This window comes from Equus quagga, chromosome 4 (assembly GCF_021613505.1).
Source record: "Equus quagga isolate Etosha38 chromosome 4, UCLA_HA_Equagga_1.0, whole genome shotgun sequence".
Classification (NCBI taxonomy): domain Eukaryota; kingdom Metazoa; phylum Chordata; class Mammalia; order Perissodactyla; family Equidae; genus Equus; species Equus quagga.
Window position 1 is genome coordinate 37,358,945 of NC_060270.1, and position 20,176 is coordinate 37,379,120.

Sequence of the window (20,176 nt, forward strand, 5' to 3'; positions counted from 1 at the left end):
ACCAAAAGGCTGGGCTAGATCCTACACTGACATGTGATCCTCTGGCTGTGGACCAGAAACATAATATACCATAAGAGAACTGGAAAATGATTTAGTAAATGGAAATATTTTTTTGAAAAAGGGCAGGGTGTCTGAAAAAGTAAAGTTTAATTAAAAAATCATATACGCAAAACTTCTGATTCATTTTAAGCTCTCCCACTGGGTCTTTCACAGGCAAGTCAGTTTCCCATTGAGTCCAGAACACCTAAAGATGCAGCCACAACGGACAGAGAGCCAGCACCTCCTGAACAGGCGAACAACAGCAGCTGCCACTCAGGCTTGATGAATGTCCACGGCCTGAGAGACTAAGCTGCAAGGCTGGTTTCCGGGGTGGTTCAGAAGGCCAGTTTCTTCATCAGCAGGTACACTCTGGAATCCACTTCAAATCCATGCAGGTTGTTGGCATCACCCTGCAGCCTCATGAGCAGGCCCCCATAGGACACATAGGCAGAGCTGAAACAGAAGGCCATCCCATGAGTCTGAGCTCTGGAGCAGCTGCTACTCAGCAGCGTTCCATCCTAGCCTATGAAAAAGAGGCACCTTCTAGTGCTTTGTCATTAGGAACCAAAATTCAGACAAAGATGAATGCACAGATATGTGCAAGGGAGTGTTCTTTATACTAGCAAAGGTGGAAAATACTACATGCCCAGAATATGGGAAATGGTCAAAACAATTAAGATATATCCATTTACCAGAAAGTTATGCACCTATTAGAATGTTTAGGCAAAGCTTTACACTGACATGGAGAAACATGTTTTACATAACATTAAGCAAAATGAGCAGAAGAAAACATTGTAATAAACAACATAATCTCAAAGCAAAACGTACACAGGAAAAAAAATCCTAAAATATTCAAAAATGTTTACATAAAAGGTTCCCTCTGGATATGGAGTTATAGGTGACTTTTTTTTCCTTCTTCACATTACTTCTCTGCTTTTCAGATTTCTTACAAAAGGCACATATTGTTTCAATAAGATTTCGGAGAAAAGAAAAAATAGCTTGGCAGAGAAACCAAAGAAGGAGGGATCAGGTTGCAGAGGAGCAAAACACACACACACACACACAAATAAACAAAAACAAAAAAGCCTGGCAGTTTAATCACTTAATGCTGCATTTAGTTCCCGGGGAAGCAACCTTCCTTTGCATTTCACACAGCAGGACGACCACTTTCCCATGTGGACCACCAGGCCCTGAGGTCCTAACAAAGAGCAAACTGAGCAGCCTTCATTTCAGCCTGGAAACTGCTCTCAGAACAGTTTCTGTCTGGGTCCCGCCTAGGTCTGAGGTGCTTGGCGAGAGAGACCCCACACAAGAAGCATGAGCGTGGCCCAGATTCTCAGAACAGGGCAGGGCGGGGAGGGTTTTCACAAGACCATGGAACTTACAGACGTGTCGCTGCTTCGGTAGAAGTTTCGTCTCCTTCAATTCTGTACACTTTCCCATACATTACGTACTCAAATTGGTCAGCCCTGTAGAACGACAGTGGCAAAGTTATTCTTAAAAGTAATTAACAATAATAAGAGGCCCTTTAAAAATGGTAACTGGTCGGGGCCGGCCCAGTGGTGCAGCAGTTAAGTTCACACATTCTGCTTCAGTGGCCCAGGGTTTGCTGGTTCAGATCCCAGGTGTGGACCTACATATCACTTGCCAAGCCACGCTGTGGCAGGCATCCCACATATAAAGGAAGCTGGACACAGGTGTTAGCTCAGGGTCAGTCTTCCTCCGCAAAAAGAGGAGGACTGGCGGCAGATGTTAGCTCAAGGCTAATCTTCCTCACAAAAAAAGTTAAAAAAAAAAAAAAAGGTAACTGGTAACTCAGTGCCAGCACTGTAACAGCAGGTACTTTCCAAACACAAGGTCGTTTAGTCCTCATGGCAATGCTGTGAGCCAGGTATGACCATCTGTATTTTACTGATGAGGAAACTGAGGCTGAACGACACAAAGGATATTCAGTAAATAAGTGGTAGGGCTGAGATTTGAACTCAGTGGGGCTCCAAAAGCCTTTCCATAACACCCCAAACTCACTCGCAAGACACAAGGCCCACAACAGCCCAGGTCACTCAGTGGTCATTTCCTCAGCCACCAAAAAGCCACAACTCGCAAGCATGGAATTGCTGCTCTGGATAAACACCTGGTGGTTTGAATTCTTAAGTGCAGCAATCTCCTTAAGGTTCCTCAAATTCTGCTGATAATCATTTATTCCACAAATTAAATACGGGTCTTTCTATACCACTTATCTACTTAGTCCTCAGGCGTATTTCAAGTATTCCCTCCTCCACTCCCTCACCTGGAAGGCCTGTCATCGGTGGGGTTGTATTCACCATCATCCAAGGTGCCGTCTTCATACAAGGTACTGGCTATGACCAACCGGAACTTGTCACCTGAAAATAACAGCAATATCTGAGGGTGAAGAACAGCCGACATGGGAAAAAGCCTCCTGCTGTTGTCTGTGTGCAATACTTACCCAAGTCTACAGGGTAAATCTGAATGTTCACATCTAAGATGAGGTCCATCTTGAAAGATTCACTCTCACAATGCAGGCGAGACACTGGAGGGGAGCAGAGAAAGAGTGACAGAGGGAACTGCCCGGCCCGGGGCATATCCTGCGGACCCCACCCTGGGGCCCTGGATGCAGCAGACCACTCAATTCAACCCAGTCTGCATCCACGGGCCTCTCATCTGCTCTCGGAGAAGCGCGGGCTCAATCAGAACCAGACATGCAAGGAGGAAAGGGGAGAAAGACTGCGGCAAGCGGACAGAATCCCCAGAAAAGAATCACGGTCCTCTGGCAACAAATAACATCCAGGTTCTAGGCCTACTTAGGCCATTAAGAAACAACCGGACTTAGGGCAAGTTATTCATTCATCCAAACGTTTCGTCTTTCTGTGCCAGGCGCTATGCTGAGGGGATTATCAAGATGTGTGAAAACTGGTGTTTGTCTCGAAAAACATCTGTCTCCAGGCAAAGGAAGAGACACCAAGGAGAAGTAATTATCGATCAATGACGGAATAAAGAGGGGCATACAAGCAGCCAACTCTAACTCAGGACTTCACAAACAGCTAAAGATTCTAAAGGCAATACAAGAATACAGGCTCTGAAGTCGGATTACACGCTGTGCAGCCCTGGGTGGATTACTTAACCTCTCGGAGCAAAATGGGTAAGACACCATCTACCTCATGGAGACTCCTGAAAGGAGTAAGACAAAGTGTGTGTAAGGGGCACAGTACAGCGCCTAGCACAGAGTGGGGCGCGACTGGAAAGATGTCCAGGAGTCTACTAGCACCTTGAGAAAAGGCCACCCAGGCACTCGGCACAGCACAAAGCCAGGGAGAGCGAGAGTCTCAGTCTTCTCATCTGTTTCCTGAAGGAGGTGAGCTGGGTGGACAAGGGGCCCAGAGGCGTGTCCCCGAGGAGGAGGCTGACCCCTTACCCCAAACCGCCCCTACACAGCTTACCTACCTCGGTCAAACTTCTTGCCCTCCGGGTCAATGTCTTTCACGTCAAAAATATCCTCAAACAGGATGCCCGCCATGGTGAGGGGGCCACAAGAGTAGGAAAGGGGCTGAGCGCGCGATCACGACTAGGCGTACACGCACCCCCTCGCGTGGAGAAAAGAGGAGAGGGGGGAACGGTAGCGCCTACAGAGCGGCGGCAAGAGAGTAGAAGGACGCATGCGCATGGACATGCGGGAAGGAGGCCACTTCCGCCGCCTTGCTCTCGGGGCTTCTTAACTTCCGCCCCGAACGATTGCTTCCGAGAGGCTTTAGCATTGAAGGCGGGTCTCGGCTCCAGATAACTCCGCCCCAGGGCGGGGACGCAATAGGTCCCACCTTCCGCCGAGGTGGCGCGGTTTCTCGCTCTCTGCGGAGGCTCCCCTGCGCCCTCTTCAGAGTCCGCGTCCGGAAAACTGGAATGCGTGGGGGCCTGCCCCAGCCAGGGACCTTGATCCTTGTCCCAGAGCACCCCGGCCCTAGCCCTTCCCTGCCGGTCCGCGTGCCCGCCGAGGGCACAGTCCGCGCCGAGGGCAGGCCTAGGATAACCCCGCCCCCGGAGCGCTGACCCTGCAGGAGGCGGTACCTAGCCCCTCCAGCTGGCACCGAGGCCCCTCAGGCTAGCCGGGGCCAGCAATGTCACCAGAGCAAGGTCTGTTCAGTTTGGGAATTTGCCCTGATATCACTATGGCGAAGAGAAAAGCCTGCACTGTCCCCTCCCGTGGTACTGCACCCTCCCCACCACTACCTTCTTCCCCCACACCACCCCTTCAGCCTGGCATTAGCCACATCACACAGCCCTCCTCCTGAGCACTGCCCCATCAGCTTGGTACTGCCCATTCCACCACCACTGCCCTCCCCCTGTGGACGCTGATCTCCTACGTGCCCCTTCATCCTGGCACTGTCCTCTCCCACGGATACCAGCTCCTCCCTTACATTGCCCCTTCCCCGTGGGTGCTGGCTCCTCTCACACTGCCTCCTTCCTGGGCACTGCCCCCTCCTCCTGGCACCGTCTCTGCCTCCCACATGTCCCTTCGTCCTGGACCTGCCTCCTCCCGCACACTGCCTGTTTCCTGGGCACTGGCCTCTCCCCTGACACTGCCCATCCACTCTGTGCTCACTCCACCCTCTGCTCTGTCCTTCTCCGGACTCATAGAGAACGCAGAGCCCCAACAGGCCTTTCCCCCATGGGGGCGAGATGTCAGCAGCTATCGTGTTTCTCCTTGAGCCCTGCCAGGGAAAAGTGACCTCTGTCCCCCCACGCCCGCCTGCCAGGAGCGGCCTCCTCGGCACCTAGACCTCCCTTCCCTCGGGCCTCACCGCTTCGCGCTCCCTCCCCACCTCCACCCACGCACACCCGGCAGGCCAGGTTGCTCCAGGCGCACCTCCCTGGCTGAGCCGAGGAGGGAAGGAGCAAGGGATGGGATGAGAGACCGAGGGTCTCAGCTCCAAGCACACCCCACCCCGGGCCACTTTCTGGGCCTAGCGCTCCCCGAGTCCCCCCCAGCTTTGCTTCTCACCCCCGACGGAGCAGAGGGGTCTTGCCAAGCCCGTCTGATCCTCTGGCCCCTCCAGAGAAGCAAGAGAGGGCGCCACTCCTCAGAGAGAGATTGGGCCTAAGAGTCTGATTTAGAGGGCTCTGCAGCCCCCGGCCCCCGACCCTCCCGAGCCCCGGCGTCTCCAGCCCCTCCACGTGCCAGCAGGCCCGCCCCCGCTCGGGCCCTGGGCGCCGCTCTCAGCCCCGGGCCTCGGCGGAGAGGGGGCCCGGACTCACGCGTTCCAAGCGCCCCCTGCCGTCTCACCGGAGCCTGGGAGGCGGCCCCAACGCAGACCCCGGCCCTGCGGGGCCGGCCCCTGTGAATGGGCCGGCGGGCGGAGCAGCACGAAGGGGACCGCCCTCTGCCCGCCCGCCCAGGAGGGGACGCGAGCTGGTGGCTGCGCCAGCAGCGCCCGCCTGGGGCCCGCGGCACTCTGCGCTCGGCCTCCCGGGCTGCGCGGACGGGACGGGGACCGGCGCGGACTCTGCGGGCCGGCAGCCGAGTCCGGGCCGGAGCCCGAGCCGCCGCGGGAGGCCAAAGGGCTGCGCGCGGAGATGGCGGCCCCGGCGGCCGCAGCGGCGGCGGAAGGGATGGAGCCGCGGGCGCTACAGTACGAGCAGACCCTGGTAAGTGAAGCCGAGCCGAGCCCGGAGAGTGCGCTCCGGAACCGCTGCTCCGGGTTACCCTCGGAAGCACGAGGACCGGGGCCCTACCCTAACCTCGCCCCAGCCTTCTGAGCTGGAGAAACTGAGGCTCCAGGGCCAGAGAGGATGGAGGGCTCAGGGGTGGAAAGCTGCATTCAGGTTGCTGTCTGAGGTTGGGGGCCTGCAGAGGACAAGGCCATCAGGTGTCCCCCCTCCCATTTTCTTTGCTCCTCCCCCCCACCACCTGGGCCCAAGTCTCAGCACCACTCACACCCTTGAACATTCTCTCTCTACACTCCTTTCTCCACCATCCAAGACATTCCCTCTGACCCCACTATGTGCATGGCAGAGTGCTAGACACAGAAACGAGTGTGTAGAAAGATAATCAGACTCAAACCTAGCCCCAGCCCTTACACCTGGGGCTGGCAACCCAGCATTGGCAGGAACCCCTCAGTCGATTCTCTGGAAAAAAGGTGGCCTGCCACCCTGGGGGAAAAGAGCTTTAGGGAGGATGGGTCAAGCAGGAATGGGTGTGGGAATTGGGACCTTTGTCCATGCTGACTCTGGGTATCCAGCCCTCACCCTCCCCAGGAGTGTCCCTTGACCTCATTTGAAGCAGGGGTCCTGGGGCTCTGAGCTGACTCATAGCCATCATAACTTAGTGTTTGAGAAGACTTTTGCACCTTCTTGTGTCACTGGGGTGGAGGACCCAAACTATAGGGAAAGGAGTGGGCCCTGTGGTTCATTTTCATCCGCTTGGGCTGGAATTTGCCCAGGAAGGAGGAAGGGAGGCAACCTCTCCAGGAGGATGGGGCCTTTGGGCTTTAACTGAGGCTGGGAGGTGCCCAGTTACAAGAGAGAGTGGCTGGATGAAACAGCATGACAGGGAGAGGTGGCAGGAGTGTAGGTGAAGCAAGGGTAGAGGGGCAAGCCTTCACATAGGGTGAGAGGTGTCTGTCAGTCTGCCCAGGCTGAGAATGGGGCATTGGTCAGCGAAGCCAGGCACCTGGCCACTGAAGTGCTGTCTATCTGTTGCGCCAGCCGCAGCTCCATCTCCTTTGCCTGGTCTGTATCTCTGGACTGAGTTCTCAGGGTCAAGCTCACTCCCCAGCACACTCTGCTCCAGCTTCTCCCCCTGCTCCTTCCAGTCCCTTTGTCTTTCTCTCACACACTCATCTCCCCACTCCTACCCTGTGTCTGCCTCTTCATACTCTGCCTTATTCTCTTTTCCTCCTCCCTTCTTCCCCTCTCCTTCTCTCCCTCTGCCCCTTCCCCTGGCCTCTCTTTTCCCCCTCTTTCTCCTCTCTCTGTTCGCTCTCCTCCCTTCCTCACTCTCTATCACTCTCTCTCTGTCTCTATCTTTCCCTCCCTCCCCCCGCCCCAGCCCCAGCCCCAACAGGAGCCCTTTGTGTCCCGAAGCTCTGCGGGTGGCAGCCGGAATCTACTCGTCCCCACCCCCCAACACACGCCCAGCTTGGCAGGTCTAGCTGTGGCTCAACAGCTCTCCGGGCCACCACCCCAGCATCCAGTCACAGCCCACCATCAGCTTCTGCTGTCCCCCAACCCACCACTGGACTCAGGGCAGCTCCAGAGTGGGGCCAAGGCCACCAACCTCTCTCCACTACTCAGAGAGACTTTCCATTCCCAGCTGGGCTGGCAGGCTGGTGGAGGGTGGGGGTGGAGAATGGGGACAAGGGGATTAGGGTGGGTGGGAGGGGTACAGCTGAGTCGGTCACAGGCCAGAGGCCCAGCAGGAACGTGATAAGGATTGGGGCCCCGCCTGCTCCTAGGCCTAACTCAGCTGCCCCCAGCTCCGTGAGGCCCTTATTGTTACCCATATGCCCTTGACCATCCCTTCTTCTCTGACCTTCCCTCCTCCCACTCTCAGACTGCCTTAGGTTTTTCCATCCTTTCCTCCTCTGGGACTTCCCTCCCACTCCTCCTCAGTGATCCCCCCCCCAGGCCTATGAGAAGAGGACTGATTATTCTGCCACCCCCAGAGCTGTGTCCCTGTACCTTGGCTGTCTCCATCACTCTGGCCAGGACAGCCCCCACAGTCTGCAATGTGCATTGTTCCCACACCCCAAGCCAAAATGGGTACTGTGGGTTCAGGAGAGGGTATATAATGTGGGGGCTGGGAGAAGGGGAGTTGAGGCCCCAGGAGCCCTCCCTACATCACCACTCAGCCCACATCTGCTAACCCCCACCTTCCCTATTACTCAGATGTATGGCCGGTACACTCAGGAGCTTGGGGCCTTTGCCAAAGAGGAAGCTGCTCGGATCCGCCTGGGAGGAACCGAGCCCTGGAGGGGTCCACCTTCCCCTCGGACTCCCCCCGAGCTCCTGGAATACAGACAGAGCCGTTGCACCCGATGCCGCTGTGAGACCTGGGTTGGGGCAGGGGACCTGGCTATGCTGTGCTGAGGGGGACAGAGGCCATTAGAGCTGCCCTTTGGGGAGTGGGGGGGACAGGGGTAGGAGTACTTTCGTGCCAGCCTGCCCATTCTTCCCTTCCCCACTCCCAGTCTGTTCCGTACACTGCCATAAGTTCCTAGTGTCCAGGGTTGGTGAAGACTGGATCTTCCTGGTCCTGCTGGGGCTTCTCATGGCGCTGGTCAGCTGGGCCATGGACTATGCCATCGCTGCCTGTCTGCAGGGTGAGGACAAGGGCTGGCAGGGGGAGGGCTGGGAAGAACCAACCTGCTTCCTCCATGCCACACCTGTCCAAGCATCTTGGCTACTTGGCCACTTACCACTTTGCCCGGCCAGCCTGACTGCCCCATCTTCAGGCGTGTTCACTGCCACTCGCCTAGGCCACAACTTGCCTGCCTCTCCATCTGACTCTCTTACCTATGGTGATCTCTGTCCCAATGAATGCCCTCCAGGGCTCCCTCCCTACTCCTTGAACCCAGGCTCTGTGCAGTATGCCCTGGGACAGCTTGTCATATCCGTATGTCCCAGTGGCCAGGCGGGGACTGGGTGTGCACATCAGGGGTCCAGCGGCATGTCCTCTCCCCACAGCTCAGCAGTGGATGTCCCGGGGCTTGAACACCAGCCTCTTGCTCCAGTACCTGGCCTGGGTCACTTACCCCGTCGTCCTCATCACTTTCTCAGCTGGATTCACACAGATCCTGGCTCCGCAGGCTGTTGGTAAGATAGGAGAGCAGGGGAGGGCGGAGATGGGACCTCCTGAAACGGGCTCATCGGATGACTCTCCTGGGACTGTACCCTCTCCAGGGTCTGGCATCCCTGAGATGAAGACCATCTTGCGGGGAGTGGTGCTGAAGGAATACCTCACCCTCAAGACCTTTGTAGCTAAGGTCATTGGGCTGACCTGTGCCCTGGGCAGTGGGATGCCCCTCGGCAAAGAGGTAACTGCCGGTTGGGGAGTGGAGGAGTCCCTCCCAGCGGGGGAAGAAGCCAGGCCAAGGTCAGGGTGTGCCCTTCCCCACTCACCGCCTGCCCCCACCCCGCAGGGCCCTTTTGTGCATATCGCAAGTATGTGTGCTGCCCTGCTCAGCAAGTTCCTCTCCCTCTTCGGAGGCATCTATGAGGTAAAGCGGCCCCTGGGGGAAGGCAGAGGGGAGGAGTGGGCTGCTGAGCCCGTGCTGACTCTCCTTTCCACTGCTCCTGCCAGAATGAATCCCGGAACACAGAGATGCTGGCCGCTGCCTGTGCCGTGGGAGTGGGCTGCTGCTTTGCAGCACCTATTGGAGGTCGGCAGTCCGTCCAGCCCCCCAGTCCTGCCCTTGGCCTTCTCTCCTTTGCCCCTCTCATCTGGGCCTGCATCCCTAGACCAGGCCCAGGCCTCAAGTGGCGCTCTCCCCTGCCCCCTCACAGGCGTCCTGTTCAGCATTGAGGTCACCTCCACCTTCTTTGCTGTGCGGAATTACTGGAGGGGCTTCTTTGCTGCCACCTTCAGTGCCTTCATCTTCCGGGTCTTGGCAGTCTGGAACCGTGATGAAGGTGGGGGGGACCTGGGGGATGAGGGGAGCCCCTGAGATGGCTCGGGTCGGGGCCCTCGGCACTACCCCTGCCTCCCTCTGCTATTGTGCCTTCCCTTCAGAGACCATTACGGCTCTCTTCAAAACTCGATTCCGGCTTGACTTCCCCTTTGACCTCCAGGAGCTGCCGGCCTTTGCTGTCATTGGGTGAGGAGCTGAGGGAGCTGGGTGTGTCAGAGAGGAAGAGGGAAGAGAGGGAAGACCTCCTTGTACTCTGGGGCTTCTTCCCTCTCCAGGATTGCCAGTGGCTTCGGGGGAGCACTCTTCGTCTACCTGAACCGGAAGATTGTCCAGGTGATGCGGAAGCAGAAAACCATCAACCGCTTCCTCATGAAGAAGTGAGTTGCTTCCGGGCTCCTCTCTAGGCTGCTTGGGGTCATGTGAGGGTCCCAGTGGGGAGGTGGGGGCAGTGACAGGTGAGATGGCAAATAATGGCCCAGTCAAAAAACAGGCACTCAGTTGAGAAAATCACCCCGTCGTGTTTTCCAGGCTGATTGAACATTTTGGCTTTTTATGAATTGCCTGAAAATGGGCACTTTTGAATTTTTAGTGAGTGGCAGAGGGTATTTTGGATCAAAGACTGAGGCTGCCTTAGGCCCTCGGCCTGGCCCAGAGAGCAGTGCACCCTGGAGAATATTTGCGCCTCAGTTTCTCTCCCATGAAGCATGGAGATGGGAGGGATTTTTTCATCTCTGGGGCACAGCTCTCTCAGTTGTGACCCTGAGGACTTGGGAGTGAGGAGGCCTGAGACGTGACTTCTGTTGGGACTGCTGTCCTTCAGGGAAAGGACAGCCAACTGAACCTGCTCCCTGTGGCACCCTTGGTCAGCTTCATGAGTGAGCCCAGCTTCCCCTAACACTGACCTTCACTCTGAGTCACCACAGAGAAACAGAGGCAGAAAATTCTCCCCACTCTCACCCGATGCACCCTAGTGGGGGCTTCTGAGGGCAGGGGAAGGAGTTGCAGCTCAGAGGTGTCCAAGAGAGGGCTGGGGGTGGGCTTTCTTTCACTGCTACCCACTTAGGGAGTCAGGAGCCAATAGAAAGGCATTCAGGCTCATAATAACCCCGCACGGCCATCACCCTCGGGCCATGATATCGCGAAGAGCAAAGGGGAGCTTCTCTCAGAACTGCGTGCTTGCATGTAAGAGCCCAGGTTCTGCTGTGACCTCAACCCTGTCACCAGTCGGAGTAGGTGCATACCCATGTTTGATGCTCTGAAACCTGCATCTCTAGACGCCTGCTCTTCCCGGCTCTGGTGACCCTGCTCATCTCCACTCTGACCTTCCCTCCTGGCTTTGGACAGTTCATGGCCGGACAGGTAACCCCAGGCAGGACAGGAACTTGTGCTTTCCCTTGGGAATCGTCCCTTCTAAAGTCAGCAGCCCCAGTATGACTGTGGGATCCCTTGTTCCCCCGGCTTTCCCCTGGGCCCCTTTCCTTCGTCCTATCTGTTCCCCAGCCTGAGGCACCCTGTTCACCTATAGCTCTCACAGAAGGAGACACTGGTCACCCTGTTTGACAACCGGACGTGGGTCCGCCAGGGCCTGGTGGAGGATCTGGAGCCTCCCGGAACCTCACAGGCCTGGAGCCCACCACGTGCTAACGTCTTCCTCACGCTGGTCATCTTTATTCTCATGAAGGTGGGGCTCCTTACACGTGTAGAGCTAAGGTTGACATCGGCTTACTAAGTGCCAGGCACTGTTCCAAGCACTATCCATACATGAACTCCTTTAAGCCTCACCACAGAGCTATGAGAAAGGTACTAGTAGTCTCCCCATTTGAAAGATGGGAAGTCGAGGCTCAAAAGAGGTTAAGTAAGGGGACTGGCCCGGTGGCACAGCGGTTAAATTCGCACATTCTGTTTCAGCGGCCCGGGGTTCACCAGCTCAGATCCTGAGCACAGACCTACACACCGCTTGTCAAGCCACACTATAGTAGCCGTCCCACATATAAAGTAGAAGAAGATGGGCATGGATATTAGCTCAGGGCCAGTCTTCCTCAGCAAAAAGAGGAGGACTGGGGGTAGATGTTAGCTCGGGGCTAATCTTCCTCAAAAAATAAAAAAAAGACGTTAAGTAATTGGCCCGAAGTCACACAGCTAGATGGCAGAGCAAAGATTTGAACCCACGCCATGTAATTCTAGAGTCCTTCTCCTTCCCTTCACCTGGGGGATTCTGGGAGAGCTGGGACAGAGGAGCCTGACTGATAAGATAGACTCCTTGGGGTGGAGCTGGGGGCAGCCTGGGGCCGGGTGGCGCCTCCACCTGTTTGAACCACCTCCTGCCTGCAGTTCTGGATGTCTGCACTAGCCACCACCATCCCAGTGCCCTGTGGGGCCTTCATGCCTGTCTTTGTCATTGGTGAGTCCTCAGCTGCCTCTTCTCCCAGCCTGCAGCCTTCCTACCCTCTCGCCACCCCCTGGCCATCCCCACTCTGCCTGGGAGCGGGTTTTGGTCCAGCCCCAGCCCCAACCCCCACCCCTGCAGGGATGTCCCCTGCACTGAATGACCCACTGGCCCCTCCCCTACCCTCTGACCCTCTCTTTTCCTAGCGCCCCCGCCCTCCCCCTCCACTACCTGTTTCTCTTCCCACCCCCCTCCCTGAAGGAGCAGCATTTGGGCGTCTGGTGGGCGAAAGCATGGCTGCCTGGTTCCCAGATGGGATTCACACGGACAGCAGCACCTACAGGATTGTGCCAGGGGGCTATGCAGTAGTGGGTGAGTGCTCCAAGTGCCAGTCTGTCTGGGAAGACCCCTGGCGGGACCCAAGAGTCTGAGCCTCTGGTGCCCCCTGCTGGCAGAAACCAGGCTTCCCTCAGATGCAGAAGTCCAATCCCCAGGACTGCACTGGAGAGGCCCCGAGGGCCCCCCACAGGACTGTCCCCCGGTGGGGAGGGTCATCTGGGGCCTGGGCACCCTAGGGAGACTGAGAGTGAGTGTCCCCAGGGGCAGCTGCGCTGTCAGGAGCAGTGACACACACAGTGTCTACGGCCGTGATCGTGTTCGAGCTCACAGGCCAGATCGCCCACATCTTGCCCGTCATGATCGCCGTTATCCTGGCCAACGCTGTTGCCCAGAGCCTACAGCCCTCACTCTACGACAGCATCATCCGAATCAAGAAACTGCCCTATCTGCCTGAGCTGGGCTGGGGCCGCCACCAGTACGGAGGGCTGGGTAACAAGAGGGGTACGGGTGAGGGGTCAAAGGTGTCCTAGGACCCCCTCATCCCCACCTCCAGCAAGATCCTCAGCCAGTGAAGCTGGAAGACCAGCCACCTTGCTCCCTCCTGGCCAGAGCTGCCCTTGTCCACAAGCTGGGAGAGCTGTGGCTGGCTCTGCCTGATCAGAATGAGGGCAGGGAGTACTCCTTGGCCCTTAACCCTTGTCCCCGTGGACTCTGAGGCCTTCCTTATGGCCCTGGGATGGTAATGCTCTGGGCTACCTTCCCCATCCTGACCAAACCAAGTGCCTCTCTCTGCTGCCAGGCAGTACCGGTTGCGAGTGGAGGACATCATGGTGCGAGATGTTCCCCACATCGCCCTCAACTGCACGTTCCGGGACCTGCGGTTGGCACTACACAGGACCAAGGGCCGCATGTTGGCTCTAGTGGAGTCCCCTGGTGAGACCAGGAGGGGGCCCAGGTGCTAGGACCATCTCCCAGGGTTGTTGCTTAGGAAGGGGGCAGGGACAGGGGCTTAAGACCAGTCTCCTTGGTTCCAAAGGGAATGGGTCAGCATTTGCCAGCCAGGGGTTTCCCTCTGGTGTGTGGCCTGTGTCCAAGGCCCCATCTGGATGTGAGAGAAGGCCATGGGGTGGGGTGGGAGGGCCTCACCCCTGGCTCCTGAGTCCTCCCACCTGCTCTATCCAGAGTCCATGATCCTTCTGGGCTCCATCGAGCGCTCGCAGGTGGTGGCATTGCTGGTGGCCCAGCTGAGTCCAGCCCGCCGGCGGCAGTACATGCAGAAGCGTCGAGCTGCCCAGATCTCTCCACCATCTGATCAGGAGAGTCCCCCCAGCCCTGAGACCTCTGTCCACTTCCAGGTGAGTGAAAAAGCCCCGTTGCCACACAAACTTCCTAAATGTCATAGCGTAGACTGATTGGGAGGGCAACCTAGAGGTCATACGGGGCCACAGTCTCACCAGCCCCTTCTTACCTGGGCAGGTGAACACAGAGGACTCAGGCTTCCCTGCAGCCCACGGGGAGACTCACAAGCCCCTGAAGCCTGCTCTCAAGAGGGGATCCAGCAACACCATGAACCTCGGGGAGAGTCCCACAGGTGAGCCCATCTCCTGCTAGCAGCTCCCCTCCATCCTCCAACAGAGCTGGAGCCCGGCCCGTGAGTCCACGAGATCCCTCTCCAGCTTTTGTGCTGGAGCACACCCCAGCTAAAAGCTGCCCACATGAGCCAGGGGTAGAACCAGGACGCCTCTCCCCTTGGCCTCCTCCCCTCTCCTGGCCCTTTCCCCCCTTCAAAGATGACATTGCCACCCCGGGCCTTGTGTTTGGGAACACAGGGAACATAGAGCCGGCAGGCATCACCCTCAGGAGCCTGTTCTGTGGCAGTCCACCCCCTGAGGCTGCTTCCGAGGTGAGTGCTTGGAGCCTCTCCATCGGCTCTTTCTTTCCAGCTGTCTCTCTGACACTGCGACAACCTCCCCATTAACCCTGCATGCCTGCCTCCATTCTGCCTGCCCTTCTGCCCTCCTAGATGTCAGTTCTGTCCCTGCAGTGTGCCCTTCCTCCTGCGTTCCACCGCTCCCCCTCGCCTCCCACCCCCCTATAACATCAACTCCTCTTCTCTCTGGTTTGACTCTAACGAAGTTGGAGAAGTTGGGATCATGTGACAAGCGCAAGCTGAAGCGGGTCCGAATCTCCCTGACGGTAAGTGCTCCCTTTCTTCCAGCAGCCCAGGAGCACTAGGCAGGGAGGGCCAAGGTCTAGGCAGAGTAAACCTCCCCTGAGCCGGGAGGATACACCAACCTCCCCCCAACACCTAGCTGCCAACCTTGCTCCCTCTCTCCTAGAGCACCTCGGACCTGGAAGGCGAGATGACCCCTCAGGAGGTAAGTTGTGACTGGACTCTGGACCTTGTTTCTTCCTGGGTGTGTTCAGTCATCAAATTGGCTGCTGTCCCCATGGGAGGGACACTGGGGTAGGAAAAAGGCAGGCCAGCTTGTAGGGAGGTGAGAGCAGCTATTGGCACCTTCTCCCTAATCTTCCTAGTCTTGTCCCCTAGATTCTGGAGTGGGAGGAGCAGCAACTAGATGAACCTGTCAACTTCAGTGACTGCAAAATTGACCCTGCCCCCTTCCAGCTGGTGGAGCGGACCTCTTTGCACAAGGTAGGGCCAGCAGCCTGGGGCTGGCCTAGGCTATTGGGAGTACAGGGTGGGGATCTAGGTCCTCCCACAAGTTTAGACTCAGGCCAGTGGGGAAAAAGCGACAGCAGACAATGGGCTGTGTGCCGTGATGTTTTTCAAACACATTGCTTCAAACGATGGGAGGCCGGGAGCCAGGGCCCCGTAGCCTCTTCCTGCCTGCAGTGGAGCCAGGCATCATTTTTCCTCTGCTCAGCCTTGCCCCCAGGGAACTCTGGACCAAAGCAGCAACAAAGACAAGGCTTGAGATGGGTGGAAGCCAGAAGGCCGGGCTAGGGTCAGAGCTAGGCAGGAGGCTGCCAGCGCCCAGCAAGGCCGATACATCCACGCGGAAAAACACGGGTGAGAAACAGGCAGGAGAAGAAAATCTAATAAACAAGCTAACCAACATCCAAGTAGGGGTGGAGACACTGCAGCGAAGAGATAAACAAAGATGAGAAATGCCCAGTTGGGGGCTTGGAATGTCAGACCCCAGAAAGTCTGACTTAATGTGGGCCAAAGGAAAACGGGTAGGGACACAGGAAGATGGCTCAGCAGAAGGGCAAAGCGGCCTGCAGAGATGTGGAGAAAACTTGAGCACAGACAGGTTGGTGGTGGGTGAGGCCGACACTAAAGGAGGGCGGAGTTCTCTGTGGAGGATGGCCTCAAGGGCTCCCCAGGATGGGGCCGGGGCATCATTGGGCACCTGCAGGCTTCTATGGGAAGGCAGGGAGTGTAGGCACACCCGGCAGGCTGCTAGGGCAGAAACCCAGGGGTGTTTTAGCTAAGTTGTTGACAGATTTAATGTGCAAGCCTCTGAGCATGGAGGTGGGGCTGGTGGCAGTGGGGGACACTCCCAAGGTCTGCAGCTTGGGCGGCTAGCTTAGACGCCAGCTGTGCCTAAAGGCCAGCCTAGCACGGACAAGCAGGGGCCGGGGCAGGAAGGACAGGAGACAAAAGAGACACAAAAAAGCAAAAGGTAATAAAGGAACTTAGAAGCCTTTGGGTAAAGCCCTTGGATCAAAGCAAGTGGGGAACTGCAGTGTAGTTGCAAGATTAAAAAGGAGAGAGGCCTGAGAAGAATACGTTTGGCTTATATTTAAAGCCTTTCTTCCTAAGACCTCTAAAGCTTTTCTATCATTTTTCTTAGTCTCAAATATCGCATAATGATGATGATGATAATAATGCTGATGTCTTGTTAGTGTCTGCTGTGTGCCAGGCACTGGGCTCAGCTCTTTACATGGTTAATTTAATCCTCACAACCACACCGTAAGATAGATATTGTGCTATTTCAGTTTTTATAGATGAGGACCCTGACATTCAGACAGGTTAAGCAAGTTGTCCAACGTCACACAGCTGGTAAGTAGCAGAATCAGGCCTGAAATCCAAGATGACCTGACTCAAAAGCCTGTGCATTTAACCATTTTAACACATGGGGAAACTGAGGCAGGGAGGAGGGCACTTGCCCAAGTCAGCATAGCAGGGTCAGGCCCAGAGCCCAGACTTCCTGGCCCCAATCCCAGGATTCTTTCAGAAGGCCACGTGGTCCCTCTCCCTTTCAATTCACTGTTCCCAAGCCAAAGAAGTACAGGCCCTCCAGTGGGCTCCCTGGTGTCTAATTAAATTAAAATGAGAAAGAACAAAGTAGGTGTTTGTTACAAATTTAAAAATCAGAGGAAGAGAAGAAGCCTTTGAGGAACCGACTAACAAAAGTACAAAGAACTGGAAGCGATAAGAACGTAAAAGATTAGACTTCAGAATGTCTTTGCAGGCCTAAGGAATCAATAAGTAGTAGCCCAATTAAGTTCAGGAGAGGAACACTCAGAGCGGAGGGAGAATACATTGGAGACTATTCAGGAACCTGTGCAAGTGGAGACTACCAGCTGAGTACCTCGTTCATTCATAAGCCTCCTACAGAGAAGCAGTGGGAGTGGGGGAGATTGGGGGGGCTAGAGTGCCAGCAGGAGGCCAGAGTGGCTGAACCCAGATCTCACTCTGCCATGAGTTACCTAGCTGTGTAACCTTGGCAAATTTCTTAACCTCTCTGTGCTTCACTTTCCTTATCTGTGAAATGGGGATCATAGTACCTACCTCATAGGGTTTTCTGAGGAGTAAAAAAGTTGATACTTCTCTAGAAGCACTTAGAACAGTGCCTGGCACATAGTAAGTATTCAATATATGTTAGGAATTACTGCTGCCGCTACTACTTACACTGAGAGGTGAACAATAGGGGACTTTAAAAGGTGGTGTAAGGAGGAAAGGGCTGAAGTGTGGAAGAAATGGATGTTTTCAGAAAAGAATGAGTGATTATGCTGGAAGCTGGGGTGCCTGGCATAAGCTGAGGCTGAAAAGACAGGCCCGGGGTTGGTTTGGGGAGGGTCTTATGGACCATTTTGGGGAGTCTGGGCTCTAACTCAAAGCTCATAGGATGGGTAGAACCAAGATGGAGGGAAGGGAGGTGCAAAGCAGAACCCGTTAGGATGTTGTGGCCCATCCTGGTGAGGATGTGAGTGAGTCGGGGAGAATGGCCAGGATGTTTAGGAAGTAGATCGGTAAGGCTTGCTGACTGCCTGGGACAAGGGGTTTGCAAACCTAAAAGGCATATAGTCTACCGGAAGCTCACTCTAATTAGGATTGTGGAGAAAAAGAAAATTAAATAGGATCCTTGGGAGAAGATGAGAGAGATTATTAAACCATAAGAAGACAAGGCTAAGGGATTATGAAAATAGGAAATCTTAAAATAAAGATGTTTTCCCTCTGAAGTCAGAGGAGGAGAGGAAAAATAACTGGCTGCATACAGGATTCAAGTTAGATATGAGGAGGAACGTGCTAACCACATGACAGTTATGGCACAGGTATTGAAGGAGCACAGAAAAGCTTATTCTAAGACTGAACTTCTAGCTCCTTTTAAAGTACTGTCATGCCTTAGATGGAGAAAGTTAGGAAAGTTCTGGAAGTCCTTTCCTAAAGAATTTAGCAACTGTGTAAGAAAACATTTTAAAAGTGTTAAGATAATCACAATGAATTCTGAATAACTGGTATCAAGAAGCTGGGTTAAAAATACCCAATTTGATTCAAACATGAAGCCAAGAGGCTTATAAGTAAACTCAAAACAGTGCAATAGATGATGGGCCAAAAATTCCAGGAACTGCTGAGTCAGTAGAGTGCTTTTCAAAACATCTGGCCCCAGAAAATCCACTTAGAGCACAAGGGGAACTGGCTGACAATTTCTGCCCCCTTGGTGATTCCATTGGAAAGCTTGGGGGAGGGCCCAAAGCAAGAAAAACCCAGGGGGGGTGACTGTTGTCCCCCAGCACCACAAGCTCCGTCTCAACAGGACCTGGGATGCTACTTGGGCCCCAGAAAAGGCCAACTGCGTGAGAGATGTCCACGGCTGCAGGCTAAGACTGGGGTGTTGGAGCCAGGGTGACGGGTTATCTTAACTGGCCAGCCAGCTGAGGGCCAATGGGGAGCATGTGTCAGCCACAAAGGTAGGGTGAGAGGCACAAGATTCAGGGCCAGTACCCCTAAGTCAGGGTGCGGGCCCTCCCTCTTGGATATACCAAGACTAATCGACGTCTGCATAGGACGACTGGGGCTGTGCTGCCTCCTTGTGTAGTGTGATGAAAGTGGCCTGGGACTGCTAGGCCACTTCTTACTGGTGACTTCAAGCAAGTCACTTACCACTGAGCCTCATGCTGCCTCTCCTATAGAATGGGTATTATGCTACCTTCCCAGGATGGTTCTGATGTTCAATGCTAATGTAAGAAGGCCGTAGCCCAGTGCCTGGCCAACTATTAGATGTCATATTCAGTTATTCTCTTCCATCCTCCTTTCTAACTTGGAATGAAGAATCCTTCCTCTGTCCATTTCTCCATTAACATAAGCAACGTAAAGATTCCCACTGTCAAGTTTCTGAGGCCTGGCTGCAGAAGCATTCTCATTCTTCTTTTCCCTCTCGTGGTCCTGCCCCCGCTCCCCACCACCCGTGATGCCCCTTTTCTCTTCTCACACCTTGTCTTGGGCCCCCACTGGCCTGTAACTTAGAGCTGTCCCCTCGTGCGTTAAGTCCAATGTATTTTCTCCCCGCCCCACAGACTCACACCATCTTCTCACTGCTGGGAGTGGACCATGCTTATGTCACCAGTATTGGCAGACTCATTGGAATTGTCACCCTGAAGGAGGTGAGATGATAGTGACCGTCAGAGCCACTTCCACTTTGAAAAAGGCGTGGAGGCTTATGTCCAGCTCACTGGGAAAGTGACAGGGAGGAGTCTGAGTGGGGACCTCTGAGTCCACACATCTGACCCTCTCACCTTTGCAGCTCCGGAAGGCTATCGAGGGCTCTGTCACAGCACAGGGCGTGAAAGTCCGGCCACCCCTCGCCAGCTTCCGTGACAGTGCCACCAGCAGCAGCGACACAGAGACCACTGAGGTGCATGCACTCTGGGGGACCCGCTCCCGCCACGGCCTCCCCCGGGAGGGCAGCCCTTCTGACAGTGATGACAAGTGCCAGTGAACCCCTCAATGGGTGGCCTGGGATGGCGGTGGCTGTGGCTCTCAGCCCAGATCCTGCAGCTCCCTATTCCTTCTGCCGTGGGAAAGCAGGAGGCAGCTGCAGCTGAAGGCTGGAGCCCCAGCCCCCCTTCCACACCTGGGTGCCAGCTTCTCCCAGTTCATCCTACCTGGGATGAATCTCACCCAACACCCACCTGCAGCAAGCGTTCCAAGGGCAGGAAGATCAGCACTGCCCTGGCAGAATGCGGGTGGGATCACTTGACCCTTGACCTTGTTCCCCCTTGGAGGGGAAAAGGGTAGAACTAAGATGGGTTTATACTGGAACCTCCAATGACCAGATGTATATAGAGATTTACAAAGATTTTTATATTAATTTAATAAAACAAATTCTTAAATAGAACAAAATAAACACCTAATGAGCCACTTATATATAGAATGCCTGTGCCCATCGGCTCTCGTTCTTACCTTGGGCCCTCTTACCTGCCAAAGCCTACAAGGTTCCGAATTCTGCAGCTACCCCCACCCCTCACAGCCATAAAACTCCAGTGCCTGCTGTCCGTGGAATGCAGGCTCTAGAGGCCTCCA

General features: G+C 55.3%; 2 protein-coding genes across 3 annotated transcripts; one reads left to right on the top strand and one right to left on the bottom strand.

Moving 5' to 3' along the window:
• Positions 1-128: 128 nt before the first annotated feature.
• Positions 129-3,726, bottom strand: POLR2H (RNA polymerase II, I and III subunit H). The gene is made up of 5 exons (XM_046658530.1): positions 3,499-3,726; positions 2,504-2,587; positions 2,327-2,420; positions 1,425-1,508; positions 129-492 (listed from the first exon to the last, which is right to left on the bottom strand). Exons 1-5 carry the CDS (start codon positions 3,569-3,571, stop codon positions 375-377), a joined length of 453 nt encoding a protein of 150 aa, XP_046514486.1. The 5' UTR covers positions 3,572-3,726; the 3' UTR covers positions 129-374.
• A 617-nt stretch (positions 3,727-4,343) lies between these two features.
• CLCN2 (chloride voltage-gated channel 2) lies at positions 4,344-20,027 on the top strand. Of its 2 annotated transcripts, XM_046658516.1 has the most exons (24): positions 4,344-5,694; positions 7,936-8,092; positions 8,238-8,369; positions 8,734-8,862; positions 8,950-9,083; positions 9,189-9,266; positions 9,350-9,428; positions 9,553-9,678; positions 9,779-9,863; positions 9,953-10,054; positions 10,952-11,036; positions 11,203-11,358; positions 12,009-12,078; positions 12,325-12,435; positions 12,664-12,877; positions 13,202-13,335; positions 13,585-13,757; positions 13,879-13,993; positions 14,232-14,305; positions 14,539-14,598; positions 14,742-14,780; positions 14,954-15,058; positions 19,171-19,257; positions 19,398-20,027. In XM_046658516.1, the coding sequence occupies exons 1-24, from the start codon at positions 5,623-5,625 to the stop codon at positions 19,590-19,592; spliced, it is 2,712 nt and encodes a 903-aa protein (XP_046514472.1). In that variant the 5' UTR covers positions 4,344-5,622; the 3' UTR covers positions 19,593-20,027. The 2 variants fall into 2 exon arrangements, with proteins under 2 accessions (XP_046514472.1, XP_046514474.1); XM_046658518.1 differs by lacking the exon at positions 14,539-14,598.
• The last annotated feature ends 149 nt before the right edge of the window (positions 20,028-20,176 follow it).